General features: G+C 32.4%; 1 protein-coding gene across 1 annotated transcript; it reads right to left on the bottom strand.

Moving 5' to 3' along the window:
- Positions 1–14,470: 14,470 nt before the first annotated feature.
- LOC149945157 (uncharacterized) lies at positions 14,471–16,225 on the bottom strand. The gene has a single exon (XM_090176396.1). The coding sequence runs from the start codon at positions 16,223–16,225 to the stop codon at positions 14,471–14,473; it is 1,755 nt and encodes a 584-aa protein (XP_090032522.1).
- Between the last annotated feature and the right edge of the window lie 2,587 nt (positions 16,226–18,812).

Below are 18,812 nucleotides of genomic sequence, written 5' to 3'. Positions count from 1 at the left end.
GAAATTATTTTTAAGTTCAATAATTCTGCTTCAGTTTGATAAATTTGCATAAATTAACGTTAATGCGTAGAAAAATCTTCAGTGTTTTCAGAATTAAACGTAATGAAAATTGCCTTTAAGTATAGTTAAAAATAGTCATTAACAGTCGGTGTTCACTTATTTATTCTGCTAGAAAAGTAAAAATATTGATGTAGACAACTTTTTAATATTTGAATTTGATATTTTGGTAGCAAAGTACCTATATCACTTATCTAAAAGCTCAAGCTATTTTCCCCCATTCTATTTAAACCATTACTTAAAACAACCTTCCCCAAGTCTGACAGACTGTGTAAGTTAAAAATGAAGTGGCTAAATATTTTTGGCTTCAATAGTTGTATTTCTTGGTAAAAATTTGCATTTATTAAAAGGTATCGTGTTGAACGGAGCTTTAGTGTTTTGAGAATTAAACCTAATGTAAATTAGCTTTAAATATATTTAAAAATAATCATTATCGGTCTGTGTTAACTAATTGATAATGGTAGGAGATGGGAAATTTTCATTTATGTAGTTTTTTTAAATTTGAGTTTGAAATTTTAATATCCTGCACCCTATACCATTTATTTAAAGCTCAAGCAATTTTTTTCAAATGTGATTGAACCCTCACTAAAAACAACCTTCCCAAAGTCTGACAGGCTGTGTAGGTTAAAAATAAAGTGGCTAAATATTTTTGGCTTCAATAGTTGTATTTCTTGGTAAAAATTTGCATTTATTAAAAGGTATCGTGTTGAACGGAGCTTCAGTGTTTTGAGAATTAAACCTAATGTAAATTAGCTTTAAATATATTTAAAAATAATCATTATCGGTCTGTGTTAACTTATTGATAATGGTAGGAGATGGGAAATTTTCATTTATGTAGTTTTTTTAAATTTGAGTTTGAAATTTTAATATCCTGCACCCTATACCATTTATTTAAAGCTCAAGCAATTTTTTTCAAATGTGATTGAACCCTCACTAAAAACAACCTTCCCCAAGTCTGACAGGCTGTGTAGGTTAAAAATAAAGTGGCTAAATATTTTTGGCTTCAATAGTTGTATTTCTTGGTAAAAATTTGCATTTATTAAAAGGTATCGTGTTGAACGGAGCTTCAGTGTTTTGAGAATTAAACCTAATGTAAATTAGCTTTAAATATATTTAAAAATAATCATTATCGGTCTGTATTAACTTATTGATAATGGTAGGAGATGGGAAATTTTCATTTATGTAGTTTTTTTAAATTTGAGTTTGAAATTTTAATATCCGGCACCCTATACCATTTATTTAAAGCTCAAGCAATTTTTTTAAATGTGATTGAACCCTCACTAAAAACAACCTTCCCCAAGTCTGACAGGCTGTGTAGGTTAAAAATAAAGTGGCTAAATATTTTTGGCTTCAATAGTTGTATTTCTTGGTAAAAATTTGCATTTATTAAAAGGTATCATGTTGAACGGAGCTTCAGTGTTTTGAGAATTAAACCTAATGTAAATTAGCTTTAAATATATTTAAAAATAATCATTATCGGTCTGTGTTAACTAATTGATAATGGTAGGAGATGGGAAATTTTCATTTATGTAGTTTTTTTAAATTTGAGTTTGAAATTTTAATATCCTGCACCCTATACCATTTATTTAAAGCTCAAGCAATTTTTTTCAAATGTGATTGAACCCTCACTAAAAACAACCTTCCCAAAGTCTGACAGGCTGTGTAGGTTAAAAATAAAGTGGCTAAATATTTTTGGCTTCAATAGTTGTATTTCTTGGTAAAAATTTGCATTTAATAAAAGGTATCGTGTTGAACGGAGCTTCAGTGTTTTGAGAATTAAACCTAATGTAAATTAGCTTTAAATATATTTAAAAATAATCATTATCGGTCTGTGTTAACTTATTGATAATGGTAGGAGATGGGAAATTTTCATTTATGTAGTTTTTTTAAATTTGAGTTTGAAATTTTAATATCCTGCACCCTATACCATTTATTTAAAGCTCAAGCAATTTTTTTCAAATGTGATTGAACCCTCACTAAAAACAACCTTCCCCAAGTCTGACAGGCTGTGTAGGTTAAAAATAAAGTGGCTAAATATTTTTGGCTTCAATAGTTGTATTTCTTGGTAAAAATTTGCATTTATTAAAAGGTATCGTGTTGAACGGAGCTTCAGTGTTTTGAGAATTAAACCTAATGTAAATTAGCTTTAAATATATTTAAAAATAATCATTATCGGTCTGTATTAACTTATTGATAATGGTAGGAGATGGGAAATTTTCATTTATGTAGTTTTTTTAAATTTGAGTTTGAAATTTTAATATCCGGCACCCTATACCATTTATTTAAAGCTCAAGCAATTTTTTTAAATGTGATTGAACCCTCACTAAAAACAACCTTCCCCAAGTCTGACAGGCTGTGTAGGTTAAAAATAAAGTGGCTAAATATTTTTGGCTTCAATAGTTGTATTTCTTGGTAAAAATTTGCATTTATTAAAAGGTATCATGTTGAACGGAGCTTCAGTGTTTTGAGAATTAAACCTAATGTAAATTAGCTTTAAATATATTTAAAAATAATCATTATCGGTCTGTGTTAACTAATTGATAATGGTAGGAGATGGGAAATTTTCATTTATGTAGTTTTTTTAAATTTGAGTTTGAAATTTTAATATCCTGCACCCTATACCATTTATTTAAAGCTCAAGCAATTTTTTTCAAATGTGATTGAACCCTCACTAAAAACAACCTTCCCAAAGTCTGACAGGCTGTGTAGGTTAAAAATAAAGTGGCTAAATATTTTTGGCTTCAATAGTTGTATTTCTTGGTAAAAATTTGCATTTAATAAAAGGTATCGTGTTGAACGGAGCTTCAGTGTTTTGAGAATTAAACCTAATGTAAATTAGCTTTAAATATATTTAAAAATAATCATTATCGGTCTGTGTTAACTTATTGATAATGGTAGGAGATGGGAAATTTTCATTTATGTAGTTTTTTTAAATTTGAGTTTGAAATTTTAATATCCTGCACCCTATACCATTTATTTAAAGCTCAAGCAATTTTTTTCAAATGTGATTGAACCCTCACTAAAAACAACCTTCCCCAAGTCTGACAGGCTGTGTAGGTTAAAAATAAAGTGGCTAAATATTTTTGGCTTCAATAGTTGTATTTCTTGGTAAAAATTTGCATTTATTAAAAGGTATCGTGTTGAACGGAGCTTCAGTGTTTTGAGAATTAAACCTAATGTAAATTAGCTTTAAATATATTTAAAAATAATCATTATCGGTCTGTATTAACTTATTGATAATGGTAGGAGATGGGAAATTTTCATTTATGTAGTTTTTTTAAATTTGAGTTTGAAATTTTAATATCCGGCACCCTATACCATTTATTTAAAGCTCAAGCAATTTTTTCAAATGTGATTGAACCCTCACTAAAAACAACCTTCCCCAAGTCTGACAGGCTGTGTAGGTTAAAAATAAAGTGGCTAAATATTTTTGGCTTCAATAGTTGTATTTCTTGGTAAAAATTTGCATTTATTAAAAGGTATCATGTTGAACGGAGCTTCAGTGTTTTGAGAATTAAATGTAAGTGAAGTTGACTTTAAATATAGTTGATCATAGGAATTGTTAGACTGTGTTCACCAATTGGTTATGGTAAAAAAATGGAAAATTTTCATTCAGACCACTTTTCAAATTTGAGTTTTAAATAAATGATAATATATTGTGCAGAATATCAAAATTTAAAACTCAAATTTAAAAAAAATTGCCTAAATGAAAATTTTCTATATCCTACCATAATCTAGGATTAACAATGCCTATTTTAAACTATATTTATAGGCAACTTCACTTACATTTAATTCTGAAAACACTGGAGCTCCGTTCAACACGATAACTTTAATAAATGCAAATGTTTCACCCAGAAATACAACTATTGAACCCAAAAAAATTTAACCACTTTATTTTTAACCTACAAAGCGTTTCAGACTTCAGGTGCAGGTTATAAAAATTTCAAATTAAAATTTGTAAAAACTACCTAAATGAAAATTGTCCATCCTCTACCATAATCAACGAGTGAAAACAATGCCTATTTTCAACTATAATTAAAAGCAACTTGCATGGAAATATCTGGCCAAGTCCGATAGAGTGAACCACGACCTAACCGTTACTCTTTGAAAACCGCGATTAGCTATCTCAACAAGAGGGCAAGACATAGGCAATTTGGTATTAATATGTAACACAGGCGCTCCCTAAACGACCCGTTAGATGCAACATAGATGTTCCATGTTCAACAGATGTCCTATGGACGTAAAGAGTACGGATTAGACCACTTAGAGTACACGTTGAACATCTGTATTGCATTTGTAAATAAGTAAATAGCATCTAAGTCATACGTAAGGAACATCTGTAAGACATATGTAGGCATTTTATATGTTCAACCGATGTTTTTAGGCGCTCTTCAGATGTCATAAAGATTTGCAGTGTACGGTTAGGTTTGATTGGATGTTCCTATTTGGAATGCTTGATGTTTGGTCTTCGTGGATAATATGATGAATTATTCCCCGAATCCTATTTGCTAAGCATTTTGACATTATTTTATAATCAACATTCAATAAAGATATTGGCCTCCAGTTTGCCAAATCTAACGGGTCCCCTTTCTTATATAATAGCACAATTATCGCTCTGGTGAAGGAGCTCGGAATATCAGTTAAGTTTAAAATAGAGTTAAAAATATTTTGTAAAACATCACCAATTAAAAACCAGAAGAAATTATAAAATTCATTTGACAATCCATCGACACCTGGCGATTTACCTTTTTTTAAAAACTTAATCACATCTCGAATTTCTTTGTTCGAAAAATCTCCTTCACATGTGCCTTTCTCTATTTCGGTCAATTTCGGTAAAATTGATATATACTGAGTACTATCCGGTACCGGATCGTATTGGTAGAGGTGAGTATAAAATTTGTTAGTTTCCAAATATAGGTCTGTTTGAGAATTGGTTGTTAATCCATTTGCTTTCTTTACAGCTACAAGTCTATTGATAGCCTTTGCACGTTCTTCCTGAAGCAGTTTAAACGCCGATTATTTTATCGCGCACCTGGAATCGATGTGCGCCCGTGTCATCATCGCTTCCGCTTTTTCAGTTTGGATGCACTCTAATCGTTTGGTAATTATCACTCTTTCGTCACTTAATAAGTTATTATTTTCTAGTTTTTGTAATAAGTCACTAATTTCTTCGTTTTTTTTAGTGGTTGACTTGTACGTATATTCTTTTACAACGCTTTTAATTTTATATTTAACGCTTTCCCACCATTTTAACTTTTCCAGTCCAGAGTCTGGAAAATCTTTTTTCCAATTTTGCCAATTTATTTTAATTATATCTATAAATTTATCATCTTTTAGTAAGGCATTGTTAAAACACCAAATATCGCTCGTGTTAGTTGCGTTTTCAATTCCTGGTAAATCCATATCCAGATACACCCCTAAGTGGTCGGATTTGGAACCTCCTAACCTCATTTTTATGTCTTTAACCAAAGGTACTAAACCCGGTGACAAGTAAAACCTATCTAGCCTAGCTTTATGACTTGGATCAGAGCTCATTGCCCAGGACATACATTTTCCTTTTGGGTTTCTTAATCTATATATATCTTTCATATGATAAAAATCAATTAGATTTTTTAATTTATTGCATAACGTTTTTCGCCTTTCAAGAGTATTTTCCCTATCTAAATCGGTTTTAAGCGTGCAATTGAAATCTCCAGTTAAAATTATGTTATCCGGGTTTGTATTTAAAATATCGGTTTTTATAGCTTCAATCACTTCTAAGGCTTCCTTATTTATTTGAGATATATAGCAATTATATACTGTAATTTGCATATTAAATTCTAGCGTCGTTTTTTGAACGAAACCTGGTATAATATCAGACACTTTAATATTAATATTGTTATTGTAGTAAAATTTTGTATTGTACAAAAAACCTACGCCACCTCTATGGTTGCTATAGGAACGTAGGGTATTTACATACGGGTTTAAAATTTTAATATTTAAAGGAGATTTGTCAATAAAAGTTTCTTGCCAGCAAGCGAAGGTTACTTTTTTTTGCGACATATTATTAATTTCTCTTAAAAACGCTATGGGTTCATTTAAACCTCTTGTGTTATGAGTCATAAAGGAGATACGCATAAAAAGTTGATAAAACAAGAAAAACCGTTTAGCTTGACTTTTGTAGGTTATTTATTAATTTTTCTAATCTTTTAATTTCGACGATATCCGTAATTTGGTTTATTTCGTTTTCTATTTGTTTGCACAAAGCTGGAAAGTCTGTAGTATATCTGGCGCGCGTATATGTCTTGGGTTTCCGTTTGCCCCTTATTTGTTGTAGGTAATCGCGAAAACGTGTTTCGTCTAATTGACCAAATATTGTAATATTAGTTTCTTGACTGAGTGTGACATCGCTGTCGTCCGATGCTTCGAACTGGCTGGACTCGACGCTTTCTTTTCGTTTTTTTGGAGTAGAGGACGGGGTCTTAAAAACCGATTCAATGGAGTACTCACTTCATCCACTTATAAATCCACTAGAGGAGTCCCGCAAGGGTCGGCCCTAGGTCCGTTATTATTTCTCATTTTCATCAATGACCTATATACAAATATTACAAAAGATACCCAATTGCGAGCCTTCGCGGACGACAACAAAGCATTTAGAGAAGTCTCTAGCTTAACAGATTGCTTAGACTTAGAAAATGAAATAAAAAGAATTAGTAAATGGGGAAGAAAGAACGAAATGCCTCTTAATGCTACAAAAACATACGTTATCTCATTTTCAAGAAAAACCAACTCGATAACCTACGATTACAAAATTGACAACGATTCAATACAACGGATAAACATTACCAAAGACTTAGGAATATGGTTGGATACCAAAATGATTTTTAACGACCATATTGAACGAATGGTAGGAGAAACGCTCAGAAAGCTGTATGGTGTACTGAGAATTGCTAGAAACCTAAGCAGTTCGACGATATTCTCCCAACTGTATAAATCTGTCGTTAGACCAAAAATGGAATATTGCTCCTTAATATGGGGTGGCTGTACAAACTATCAATTAAACATTATAGAACGAGTGAAGAGGAAGTTCGCAAGATTACTAAATATATATTTTCATAAAAGAATTCGATACAATTATAATGACACCCTAAAAAAAATAAATCTACTTACAAGGTGTCAAAGATTTAAATACTTCGACATCATGTTTTTATTTAAATTGTTACACAACTATGTTGATTCTAACGAACTGCTTCCTTGTATTAAATTAAAAACGAACTTAATCAGTACTAGGACAAAAGATGTATTTTATATTTCTGAATTTAAAACGAGTTTAAACGCCCTTAAAAGAGCGCAAATCGAATATAATCATTTGAATAAATTTAATAATAATTTAGACATTTTTGAGAGATCTAAATATAAATTTCAGAAGGATTTGACTAATGCACTTTATGAAGATATATAAATAATGATTTTAAATGACGAAAACAATTTGTTCAGAATGGCTTTTAAAATTGTATAACGTTAGATTTGACGGACAATCTTTGTTAACGAGAAATTAATTTAATGTAAAAAAATCAAAAAAAAAATCTATACATATATTTATATAACAAAACCTGTAACTCTATGAAAAGTGTTTTAAAACATGTTGAATTGCAGGAAATAAACAGTGATTGAATTGAATTGAATTATATTATATTATATTATATTATATTATATTATATTATATATTATATTATATATATTATATTATATATATTATATTTTATATATTATATATTATATTTTATATATTATATATTATAAATTATATATTATATATTATATATTATATATTATATATTATATATTATATATTATGTGTTACGCTAGCAACTTACACCAAGTTAATTATTTAAAGAATCACTGTAACAACGTCTTGGACCTTTGTCTCACTAATGTATCTAACGCTAAAATTTGTCCTCTCCCTGGTCCATTTGTTGATGTAGATGTCGCTCACCCACCTTTTGTATTGCATTATACCACGTTATCCGATGGTACAGTGCCATCTAGCGTTAAAAATTTTAATTATCTTAAAGGTGATTATCACAGCCTATATACATTTCTGAGAGATTCCGACTGGTCTGAATTCTACAATCAAACAGATGTTGACTTTTGCGTAAATGAACTTACGAGTAAAATTGAATCGGCCATGAATTTATTTATTCCGAAAAAAGTGTACAAGAGGTCAAAAAATTATCCAGATTGGTATTCACCGGAATTAATTGCTTTATTTAAACGTAAAACATACTATCACAAAAAATTTAAGAGAACAGGTAATCCTCTGGATTACGCGCATTATACCGAGCTAACTCTAAAATTTTAATTAAAAGAGACAATTGCGATATGAATAAGAATTTGTGTGATATGGCACTAAAACACCCTAAAATGTTTTGGAATTACGTAAATCGTAATATTAAGAGTCAACCAATGGACATTAGGTTAAAACAAGGGGGAAATTTCGTTACCAGCCCAAAGGATTAGCAGATATCTTCCTGGATAATTTTTCTAATATAGCGGTTGATACCGTCAGTCGTGACCAACCTTTTGACTACGGTGCTTCTAATTCTTTCTCAGATAACTTGAACACTTTCACAATCACTAATCTTGACATTAAAGCTGCTTTTATTAAACTTAAACTTACATTTTCTACTGGAGTTGATAACATTCCTCCATTTATAGTTAAGGGCTGTGGCGATATTTTTGCGCCTCTACTCGGTCACATTTTTAATCTGTCCATTCGTTGTAATACGTTTCCCAATTTATGGAAATCGGTGATTGTTAGTCCAATTTTCAAAAGCGGTTTCGCTGGTGACGCCAAAAATTATCGTCCTATTTCTTTGTTATGTGTTTTTGCTAAACTTTTTGATAGTATTATGCACGCGAAATTATCTAGTTGGTTCAGCGCCTTTCCAAACCCATGTCAACATGGTTTTACTAAAGGAAAGAGTGTAGAAACCAACCACGTCACCTTTGTTAACACCTTAGCACCCAATATTGAAAATAGGCATCAGGTTGATGTGATATTTTTAGATTTAGCCAAAGCCTTTGACAGGGTGTCACATCACTACCTTCTAAAAAAGCTCGACAGCTATGGTCTTCATGGAAATTTATTAGAATGGGTTCGTGATTATTTGAGCCAGCGCAAAAACGTCATCAAATGTAATGGAGTCGTCACTGACGTAACATATCCGGTCACTTGTGGAGTCCCGCAGGGGTCCTCACTCGGGCCGCTCCTATTCAATATGTACATCTACGACCTTCAATTTAGATTAAATCATTCGGAACTCTATCAGTTTGCTGATGATAATAAAGTTTGTCGTGTTATAAGGGATGTAGGTGATTGTGACTCTCTGCAAAGTGACTTAAATATAATTAATTCCTGGTGTAAACAAAATAATTTACCAATTAATCCCACAAAATCAGTAGTCGTCTCTTTTTCTAGAAAAACCAATATCATTCGGTATAATTATAGAATTAATTATGATGAAATCACTCGAAAAAGTAGCACTAGAGATTTAGGGGTCATTTTTGACAAAAACCTAATTTTCCGGGAACAAATACAGAACATTATTAGCTCCTGTAAACGTTTATTAGGAGTAATCCTTAAACTTAGCAAAAACATTAAATCTAGTAAACATTTTATTTTATTATATATAAGCTATGTACGGGTCATTAACCTGGGGCGGTTGCAGTAATTATCTGTTACTAAACATAGAAAAAATTCAACGTAAATTTGTAGATCAACTATATTATTTCTTTCTTCGAAAACACTGTAGATATAATTACAAAAATATACTTAAAGACATTGGATTAAATACCCTATCCACCATTCGTGAGCAAACTGAGCTAATATTTATGTTTAAACTAACAAATAACATTACACTATGCTCAAATCTATTACCCTATATCAATCTATGTGTGCCTAATTATAAAACAAGAAATTTTAATTTGTATAAAACCGAAAAAAGCCCATTAAATCCAATTAATAGAGTACTAAACACTGTAAATAAATATAGTGGCAAAATTGCCACCAACCTCCTACGCATTGTAACCCGGCCACCTGTTACTTGTTCACGCACAAGCAACATTGCTTATGTGGTCGAAGGTGGTGCCTTGGGTATTAGCTCTATTTAAAAAAAAAAAATTGCAGAATTGCCCATTTAAAACAAGTAGAATATTAAACCTCTCATTTATATACTCAAAATACACTCAAAATTGTTTAAATTGTTTTGAAATTTTCCTTTTTTTTTCTTCCACAAGAAACATGTATAATTTTTTAACTGTGTGTTAACTTGCTGATACAACCCTGTATTGTTTTAATGCACATTAAACTACTTTTTCATTTCATTTCATTTCATATATTATATATTATATATTATATATTATATATTATATATTATATATTAAATTATTATATATTATATATTATATATTATATATTATATATTATATATTATATATTATATATTATATATTATATATTATATATTATATATTATATATTATATATTATATATTATATATTATATATTATATATTATATATTATATATTATATATTATATATTATATATTATATATTATATATTATATATTATATATTATATATTATATATTATATATTATATATTATATATTATATATTATATATTATATATTATATATTATATATTATATATTATATATTATATATTATATATTATATATTATATATTATATATTATATATTATATATTATATATTATATATTATATATTATATATTATATATTATATATTATATTATATTATATTATATATATATATTTTTTTTACCTGTATACCAGGTAGCCGTTTATTATACACTCAATAGATTTTACAGAATTCATTTTTTGAAAAAATTTACAAAAGAAAAATAAACTAAAAATCTATACCACTGAAATATATGGTTTTAAAAAAGGTGAAACATTACAAATTAAAAAATGAAAGTAATATACAAACAAAATTACTAATCCCAGTTATTACGTCACTTTTATATAAACTCTAAAAAGAAACGTTTAAATCAAATTCGCCATTTATTTCTTTTATTAAGCCACTCACTAGAAATTTAGAAAATAATGATATTTTGTATTTTTTGTGGCATTCTCGTTCCATTTCTACGAATTTGAGTAATCTTGATTTGAAAGCGATTTTCAACATCTCTAAGGCGTTATCGTTACAACCATTAATTTTTCTATGATAAGTGAAATATATGGATAGTTTAGAGATGGCCAAGATTATTTTAATAATATTGCCTAGTGGATCGGTCTTCAAATTGTAAAGCCAATACTCATTTTTTGAAAATTTAAAATTTTTGTTATATTTACAAATAAAAAGAGATATAGTGTTTAAAAACTTTACGGTTATTGAACATTCTAAAAACATATGTTTTGCATCGCCATCGAAAGCTAAGCAAAAAGGACAAATCGGATCTAGACCAAATAGTTTTGAAGCCAATTTAGGCGTAACTACATAGCTATACATTAGCCGCCATAAGATGTTATTTTCATGATATACAAAGGTATTGTTCCAAATTATTTTACAATATATATAGATTTGTTTTTCAGAGTCTATTTCAATATCACATATTTTAAATGGTTTTTGTTTATATTCAGTAGGAGGCGGATTTAATAAAAATTCCAGATGCTTATTTTCGATATCGACTATTAATTCTTGGTTTGTTTCGCTTAAATTGAGGGCCATGTGAAGGTTTACAGGTACAGCTTCGCCAATCTCACTTTTACTAAAAAAACCGCGGGAAAATTTTCAGATAGTTTTTCTTGGATTTTCTGGGTTGGACGAACCAGTGCTCGTGTGGTTGCCGCGGTGAGGTTAGTATCTGTTTCGAAGAACCCAAATTGGTGTTTGTTTTTATCGAAAATGTTTCGGAAATAGCGAAAATTTTCCGCTTTCCACTTTGGATGGTAAAGAATTAGATTTAGGAAAGGGCATTTCCAAACTGGAAAATCTAGGAGACTAGCCAAATTTGAAGGCCTTATTAAAGTAATTCGTAAAGATTTCCAGAATTCAAATGTATTTCGGTGGTATACTGGTAGATGTTCCGTCTCTAAATCTTGGTCTTCGTAGGTAAGTATAAGTACGTCCATGTTCATATTGTTAGTTTGCTTTAAATAGAATTTAATGAAATTCAACTCTATACTATGTCCTTCGTTTTTAAGTAGCTTCCTTAGTTTTTAAAAACGAATTTCTTCCACTGGATTTCTATGGTTTGTAGGCCGAGTCCACCGTGTTTTTGGCACTGCACCAGTGTTTATTTTCATCGTACCAAATGACTTCTAAACATTTGAATAGTAGAGCGTCGCTTAATTTTTTCGGCATCTCTATATGCGGAAGCAAGTAGTAACATTTGCTAAGGATTGCGTTGCAGACCTGAGCGCGCGCTTTATAAGATAGTTTCGGGGTAACAGATTTTACATTTTCGAGGGAAGTGCAGATTTTGTCCTTGATTGTCTCGAGTTGTTCGCCACACCAGATTATTCCCGTTGTAAATTTAACCCCTAAGATTTTGATACATTTATCGCTCCAGTAAATTCCCAATGGTGAATCTTTTCAGTTTTTCCACTGGCCAATCCAAAGCCCGCTGCTCTTTTCTAAATTAAAACTTGAATTGCTCGCCTTACCGTAGCGTATACATTCCGATTTGATAATCGAAAAACCATGCTCTGAAGTGACGAAAATGTTTACGTCGTCAGCGAATGACGAAACGGTGAGTGGCCTCGGTAGAAAAGACAGATTAATAGAATACGCGCTCAATTTGATTCTGAGATGGCACAGAAAAGGTTCCAATGACAAATTGAAGAGATAGGAAGACAAGGGATCTCCTTGTCTTATACCTTTGAGTATTTTGAATTTCGAAGTTAATACGTTATTTAACTTAACGCTCGCTTCAGCCGATGTATAAATTGACTTTATGAAGTTTATTATAATTGATCCAAAACCTACATGCTCTAATATTTTAAATAAATACCTATGATTGACTCTGTCGAATGCTTTTACTTAGTCCAGTGAAACTATAGTCAACGGGATATTGTTATATTCAAAATATTGTATAGCATCTCGCACCAAGGCGATGTTAGAGCCGATAGATCGGCCGGGGATACTCGAAGTCTGATCTTCGTGAATAACATTGCTTATCACTTTCCGAAAGCGATTGCCGAGAACCTTTGCAAACATTTTGTAATCCGAATTCAATAGCGAGATTGGGCGCCAGTTTTTGAGAAGTTTTGGGTCTCCTTTCTTGAAAATTAAGATTAAGAGCGCCATAGAGAAGGAACTTGGGATCGATGTCAAAAGTACGAGCGAGCAAAAGAGGCGAAATAGTACTCCTCCAATTAAGGGCCAGAAATGCGCGTAGAATTCATTAGTCAAGCCATCCCGACCCGGGGACTTGCGTTTTGGAAGATGTTTAATTACTTCGTCAAATTCGCTTTTTTGAAGGTCAGCATCGCATAGCGTCTTCTCTTCGTCGGTGAGCTTAGGTAAGATTTCGTGGTATGTATTATTTAAATCGATTTCTTCGTGACAAAATAGCTGCTGGTAAAAGTTTCGGACTTCCTTTATAAGCTCCGTAGTATTTTCCGTTTCCAAACCGTCTTGTCTAATGACGCTAGTAATTTTGTTAATACCCTTGAAGCTTTCCTCTCGTAAGAGGCGCTCCGATGGGTATTTCGATGCCAAAGAATATTCGGCCTTAGCTCTGGTAATTATACCTTCTGTCTTCTTGTTTTGTAGCTGCTCTAATTTTTCCAGTAATTGATCTTTTTCCTTTTCTGATATAGAAATATCTACTGACAGCTTCGCCTGGATCTGGATGATTTCATCTGACCCTTTAATTGTGGAACGGTAAGTGTAGACTTTACATAGGTCTTTCAGTAAGTACTTGGTTTTTTCCCACCAGGTTAGTAATTCATGTTTTTTTTTTGGTAGTATATTACAACGCTCGTTCCAGAAATATAAAAATGTTTCTTCAAAAGATTGATCATTTAGTAGGGAGTTGTTAAAGCACCATGTGTCGCTGCGGATTGTCTTCCAGTTAGCGGAGTTTACTTCGAGTTCGAGGAAAACAGCGTTATGGTCGGATTTAGAACCGCCATAAGTAGAATGAATTTTCTTGACCAGTGGAAATAGAGATGGAGAGACGTAATACCTATCAAGACGAGCTCTTTTTCCCCAATTCGCACTACTTGTCCAAGTGGTGTCGCGACCGTATGGATATAAAGTTCTGTAAACGTCTTTTAACTTAAAGTCTGGTTTCGATTGTGTTATAACGATCTAATTTGGGATTTAGTGTACAGTTGAAATCTCCAAGGAGTATAATGTTTAGGAATGCGAAATTTTGAATATCTATGGAAACTGTATCTAATAATTTAATGGCCGAATCATCAGATTGTGGTATGTAAATATTGTAGATACCAATTCGAAGTTTTGAGTCTTTGAAGACCACTTCCGTACGATGTAGACTATTAAATGCTGACTATCAGGAAGGTATAGCTTGAACCAATTATATAGGTGACGTTGGACGATAAAATCAAACACCATACTGAGAGAAGTTAAAACCGAGATTGGCCTATAATTAGCTGGGTCTCCTTTGAAGCCTTTTTTGTAGATCGGAGAAATCAGGGCTGTTTTCCAAGCGGTCGGAAATACGCCGGATGTAAGCGATAAGTTGAAAATGAATGCCAAAGGTTTCTTTAGGGGTTCGCTACACCCCTTTAGCAAGAAGTTGGGTATACGATCAAACCCAGATGAGGTATTGGGTTTTAGCTTCTTGATGGACTCTGTGACGTCATCTTCGGTGATATTAAGTTGAAATAAGTTGTTTGGAGGTATGGCGTCTCCTAGAGTTGTGTGTTCAGAAGCGCAATTGTCTCTCGCAGCACTGGCGAACAGAGTAGAAAACTCCTTGGCTATAGAGGTATTGTCAGTTATGGGTACGTCATCCTTCATCAGGGTAATGGTTTGTCTTGGTCCTTTTCTTTTTCTGTTGACGTAGTCCCAGAAGACTTTTGGATTTTTCCCAGCGGAGTTAGATATCTTAGTGGCGTAAATTAATTTATCGCGAGAAATTAGGCTTTTCGATATGGAGCGTTGAGCATTGTACCTTTGTGTATTTCCGTCGCTTGGCTGGCGTTTCATTTTACGGTGGAGATACCTTTTTTTCCGAAGAGCCTTTATCGTTTCGGGAGAAAACCAATTTGGGTAAATATAAGTGGCTTTCAGGTTGTTATTCAATTCTTTCTTTTTCCTTTTAGGTATGGTATTGTCGAGACTGGATAGTAAAGTATTGGTAAGTATTTCTACGGCTTCATTGACGTCGGAGCTGGAGTACAAAGTAGACCAATCGACGGAGGCTATGTACTGGTAGAGGTTGGTGTAGTTTCCCTCTTTAAATTGATAGATGGAGCTTGAAATTACAGAATTGTGTTCCACGTTACCATGGTAATTAACACAGAAAGCTGGATGAAAAGTATCTAATTTTACGACTGGACTACAGCTTTTGACGGTAATATTATTGTTATTTACTAGACATAAATCTAATAAATTACCCTGATACTTTTTTATATCATTTATTTGAGATAGATTGTAATAGTTAATAAAATCTATGAAAACTTCGGCTTTTTGCTTTACGTAAAACTCGCATCTATTAAATGTGCAATCAGCCCAATTGATTTTAGGCAAATTGAAATCTCCAAGAATTATGACGTTGCCATCGTACGACGAGAGTTTCGTTTTCAGTGCGGCGGAGAGTTCATCATATCTTGAAAGTGGTGTAGTTGGACAGAGGTAAATATTCCCCAGTAAAAGTTTACGATTATTGGTTAAAAATAGTTCCAGCCAAACGGCTTCGAAATCCATTTCAAGGTCATTTCTCCTTACACATTTCACAGAGCAAGACCCAGCGACAAGGGCGCCTCCACCAAAGGTAGCCCTATCAGACCTATGCACCGTGTAATTTTCAGGGAATTGTTCCGTATGAAGGTCGCCAGGATTGAGAAACGTTTCAGTTAGACAATAAATTGGAAAGTCGAAGGTGACGATACTTTCGAATATTTCATCGGCTTTTGTTTTTAAGCCTCTAACATTTTGGTAAAATATTTTTAATGTATTACTCATGTAGGAACATTTTCGACACGATTAGGTGATAACTGTGCGATCTTATTATTATTGTAAGTGAATTTTTGTTCTTCCTTTAAGGAGCCATAGAATTCTGTAACCAAGCAGTCTTTGGGAAAGTTGTTCGGATCAGAAAGATTTAGAAACTCACGTCCGCGCAAGTAACGTAAAATGATGCGTAACTCGGGTGTTTAGTTTTCATTCGGGTACAGGTCACGGTAGTTAACTTGGTGTCAGTTTCTATATAATTTTTCAGTTCTTCGTCAGTGACATTTGTTGGTAGTCTAGAAATAAACAACGCTTTTTTACGTAGTTGCGGTCGAGTAATGGCTTTTATAGACTCTGTGTTTTTTCCACCGATAAGGATGACTTTTTTCTCTCTCGGCTTTCCATTAGCATTTCCATTACTTTTAGATAATTGTGCGTTAAAACGTGGATTAAAAGATTGTCCAAAAACCATATGGGATTGTATATTTTCACATTAGAAGATTGCATAAACCCTGTGGAGTTGGATGCCACATTGTTTTTTAGCAATGTAGAGTAGTTCTTAGCTTTTTTCTTACTTTTTACCTCCATAAAACCTTCCGAATCAACCAAAGGTTCCTCATGGTCTACTATATTATCAAAGAGATTTGTATCTGAATTATCATGTTTTTTAAAAACACTTTTATTTCCAGCGTTTTGTGCTTTAATTTCCGATAACTCTCCCAAAATTTGTTTATTTTGTATTTTAAGATGTCGCATTTCTTTATGCATTGCTTTTATCAGCGTAATTAAATATTCATAAGAAACGTTAGGCTTACTAGAAGAATTGTCCAAAATATTTTCGGGTTCTTCAAAACTGTCAGAAACTGAGGACTTGTCTTCATCTTCTTCAGCTTCGGAGGTATTTTTATGAGTTTCAACGTCTCCAACGGTGTCTTTGGTCAGGGACGATTTCGGGGTGTGGATAAGGGAGGTTTCTGACCTCTTCTGTTTACAAAACTTACACATCAATAGACTTACGCCATCAATGAACATTACAGGAATGTCCGGTTCAAGAACGTTGCAGCACAGGCTGTGAAAATTCTCGTCGCAAATCTTGCATGGTAGGTACGATTGCCGTCCGTGTATGCCAAGGTTACAGATACGGCAGAGTCCAAGGACTCCAGGTTTACCTGATATGTTCTTGGGCTCAGTTGTTTTCTTTTTAGAATTACCGCTCATTATTTGGACATCGAATTAGTAGAGCCGTGAAATTCCAGAGATAAGGATCTGATCAATCGGTTAGGCCTAGGCCTCGGTTTACTATCGGGAAACTTCTATAAACGCGGGAGCAAAAATACGTGCGGCCGCTCTCGACAAGAGCTATGTACGTATATATATTATATATATATTATATATATATTATATATATATTATATATATTATATATATATTATATATATTATATATATATTATATATATTATATATATATATTATATATATATTATATATATATTATATATATATTATATATATATATATTATATATATATATTATATATATTATATATAATATATATTATATATTTTATATTTTATATTTTATATTTTATATTATATATTATATATTATATTAGAGCAGGTGATTTATTTTATTTTAACCAATTCTGTTTGTATGGTCCACCATGTTGGAAATTGGTTGCTCTTTTTGTAACGAATGCAAAAAATTCCTGTCCCAAATTTATATGGAAAATAATAATGATATTTATATAAAATAATATTAGTTTTTATATCGCATACCTGGAGGGCTGGCTATTAAGTTGGCCCTCCAGTTTAAATTTAGCAGTAACTTTTGAACTGAAGTGGGGCAAGTGCTCATTTCTATAATGCAACGTGATGCAAGCTTGGTACATTTAATTTAAGCAAAAAGAACCTTTCCGAAAAATCTGGGGGGGGGGTAACATTAAGTTGTCCCCCTATTTAATTATGGCGTTGGTCTCACCCCATTTTGGTGCAAACTTTTATTTTGTGGTGCAAGAATGGTGCAATTCGTTTAAAGGTCCGGGATTGAATTTCGTGTTTCTGGGGGGCTAACTTAAGAGACCCCTGGCGTTCTTCTCTCGGATCTGCTAGACAATTAGTGATCAACAGGCGGCTTGAGGATGAATTCACGCGCGACTTATCGCGCATTCTTTTATGTTCTTGGCGACGTCGTTTCTCTCGCGATCGGACCTGCAAACTCTTCTTGTTCACCGGGAATCAGACTTATGGAGTTTTGGGGCTTGGTCTTCAGGTTTTGTTCTAGGGATTGTTGGGCGGAGTTGAAACAGAAACAAATGGTGACCTAACATTTTATGTGGGTCATTAATTCACTTATGAATCGTGCTTTGTGATGTTACGGATGACGTCGACCGACCAAGGAAAATTCGCTCTTGGTTGCGGTGTGGCATGCCATAGTGTCTCGTGCTTATTTTTAGTTTCGCTCCGGCAGAAACGTCCGGGCGCACCATCGTCCTTCTGGCTGCAGCCTTGGAAAATCGCTCTTTTGTTGGGGTCTTATTACCTGTTTGTAGGTCGGAGGTCCGCAAACAAAAATATGGTTTCATGGGATCGCTGTTAGC

This window comes from Leiobunum rupestre, chromosome 5 (assembly GCF_980474605.1).
Source record: "Leiobunum rupestre chromosome 5, qqLeiRupe1.1.hap1, whole genome shotgun sequence".
Lineage (NCBI taxonomy): Eukaryota > Metazoa > Arthropoda > Arachnida > Opiliones > Sclerosomatidae > Leiobunum > Leiobunum rupestre.
Note: the sequence above shows the minus strand (reverse complement) of the source record. Positions and strands in the feature narration are given on the sequence as shown.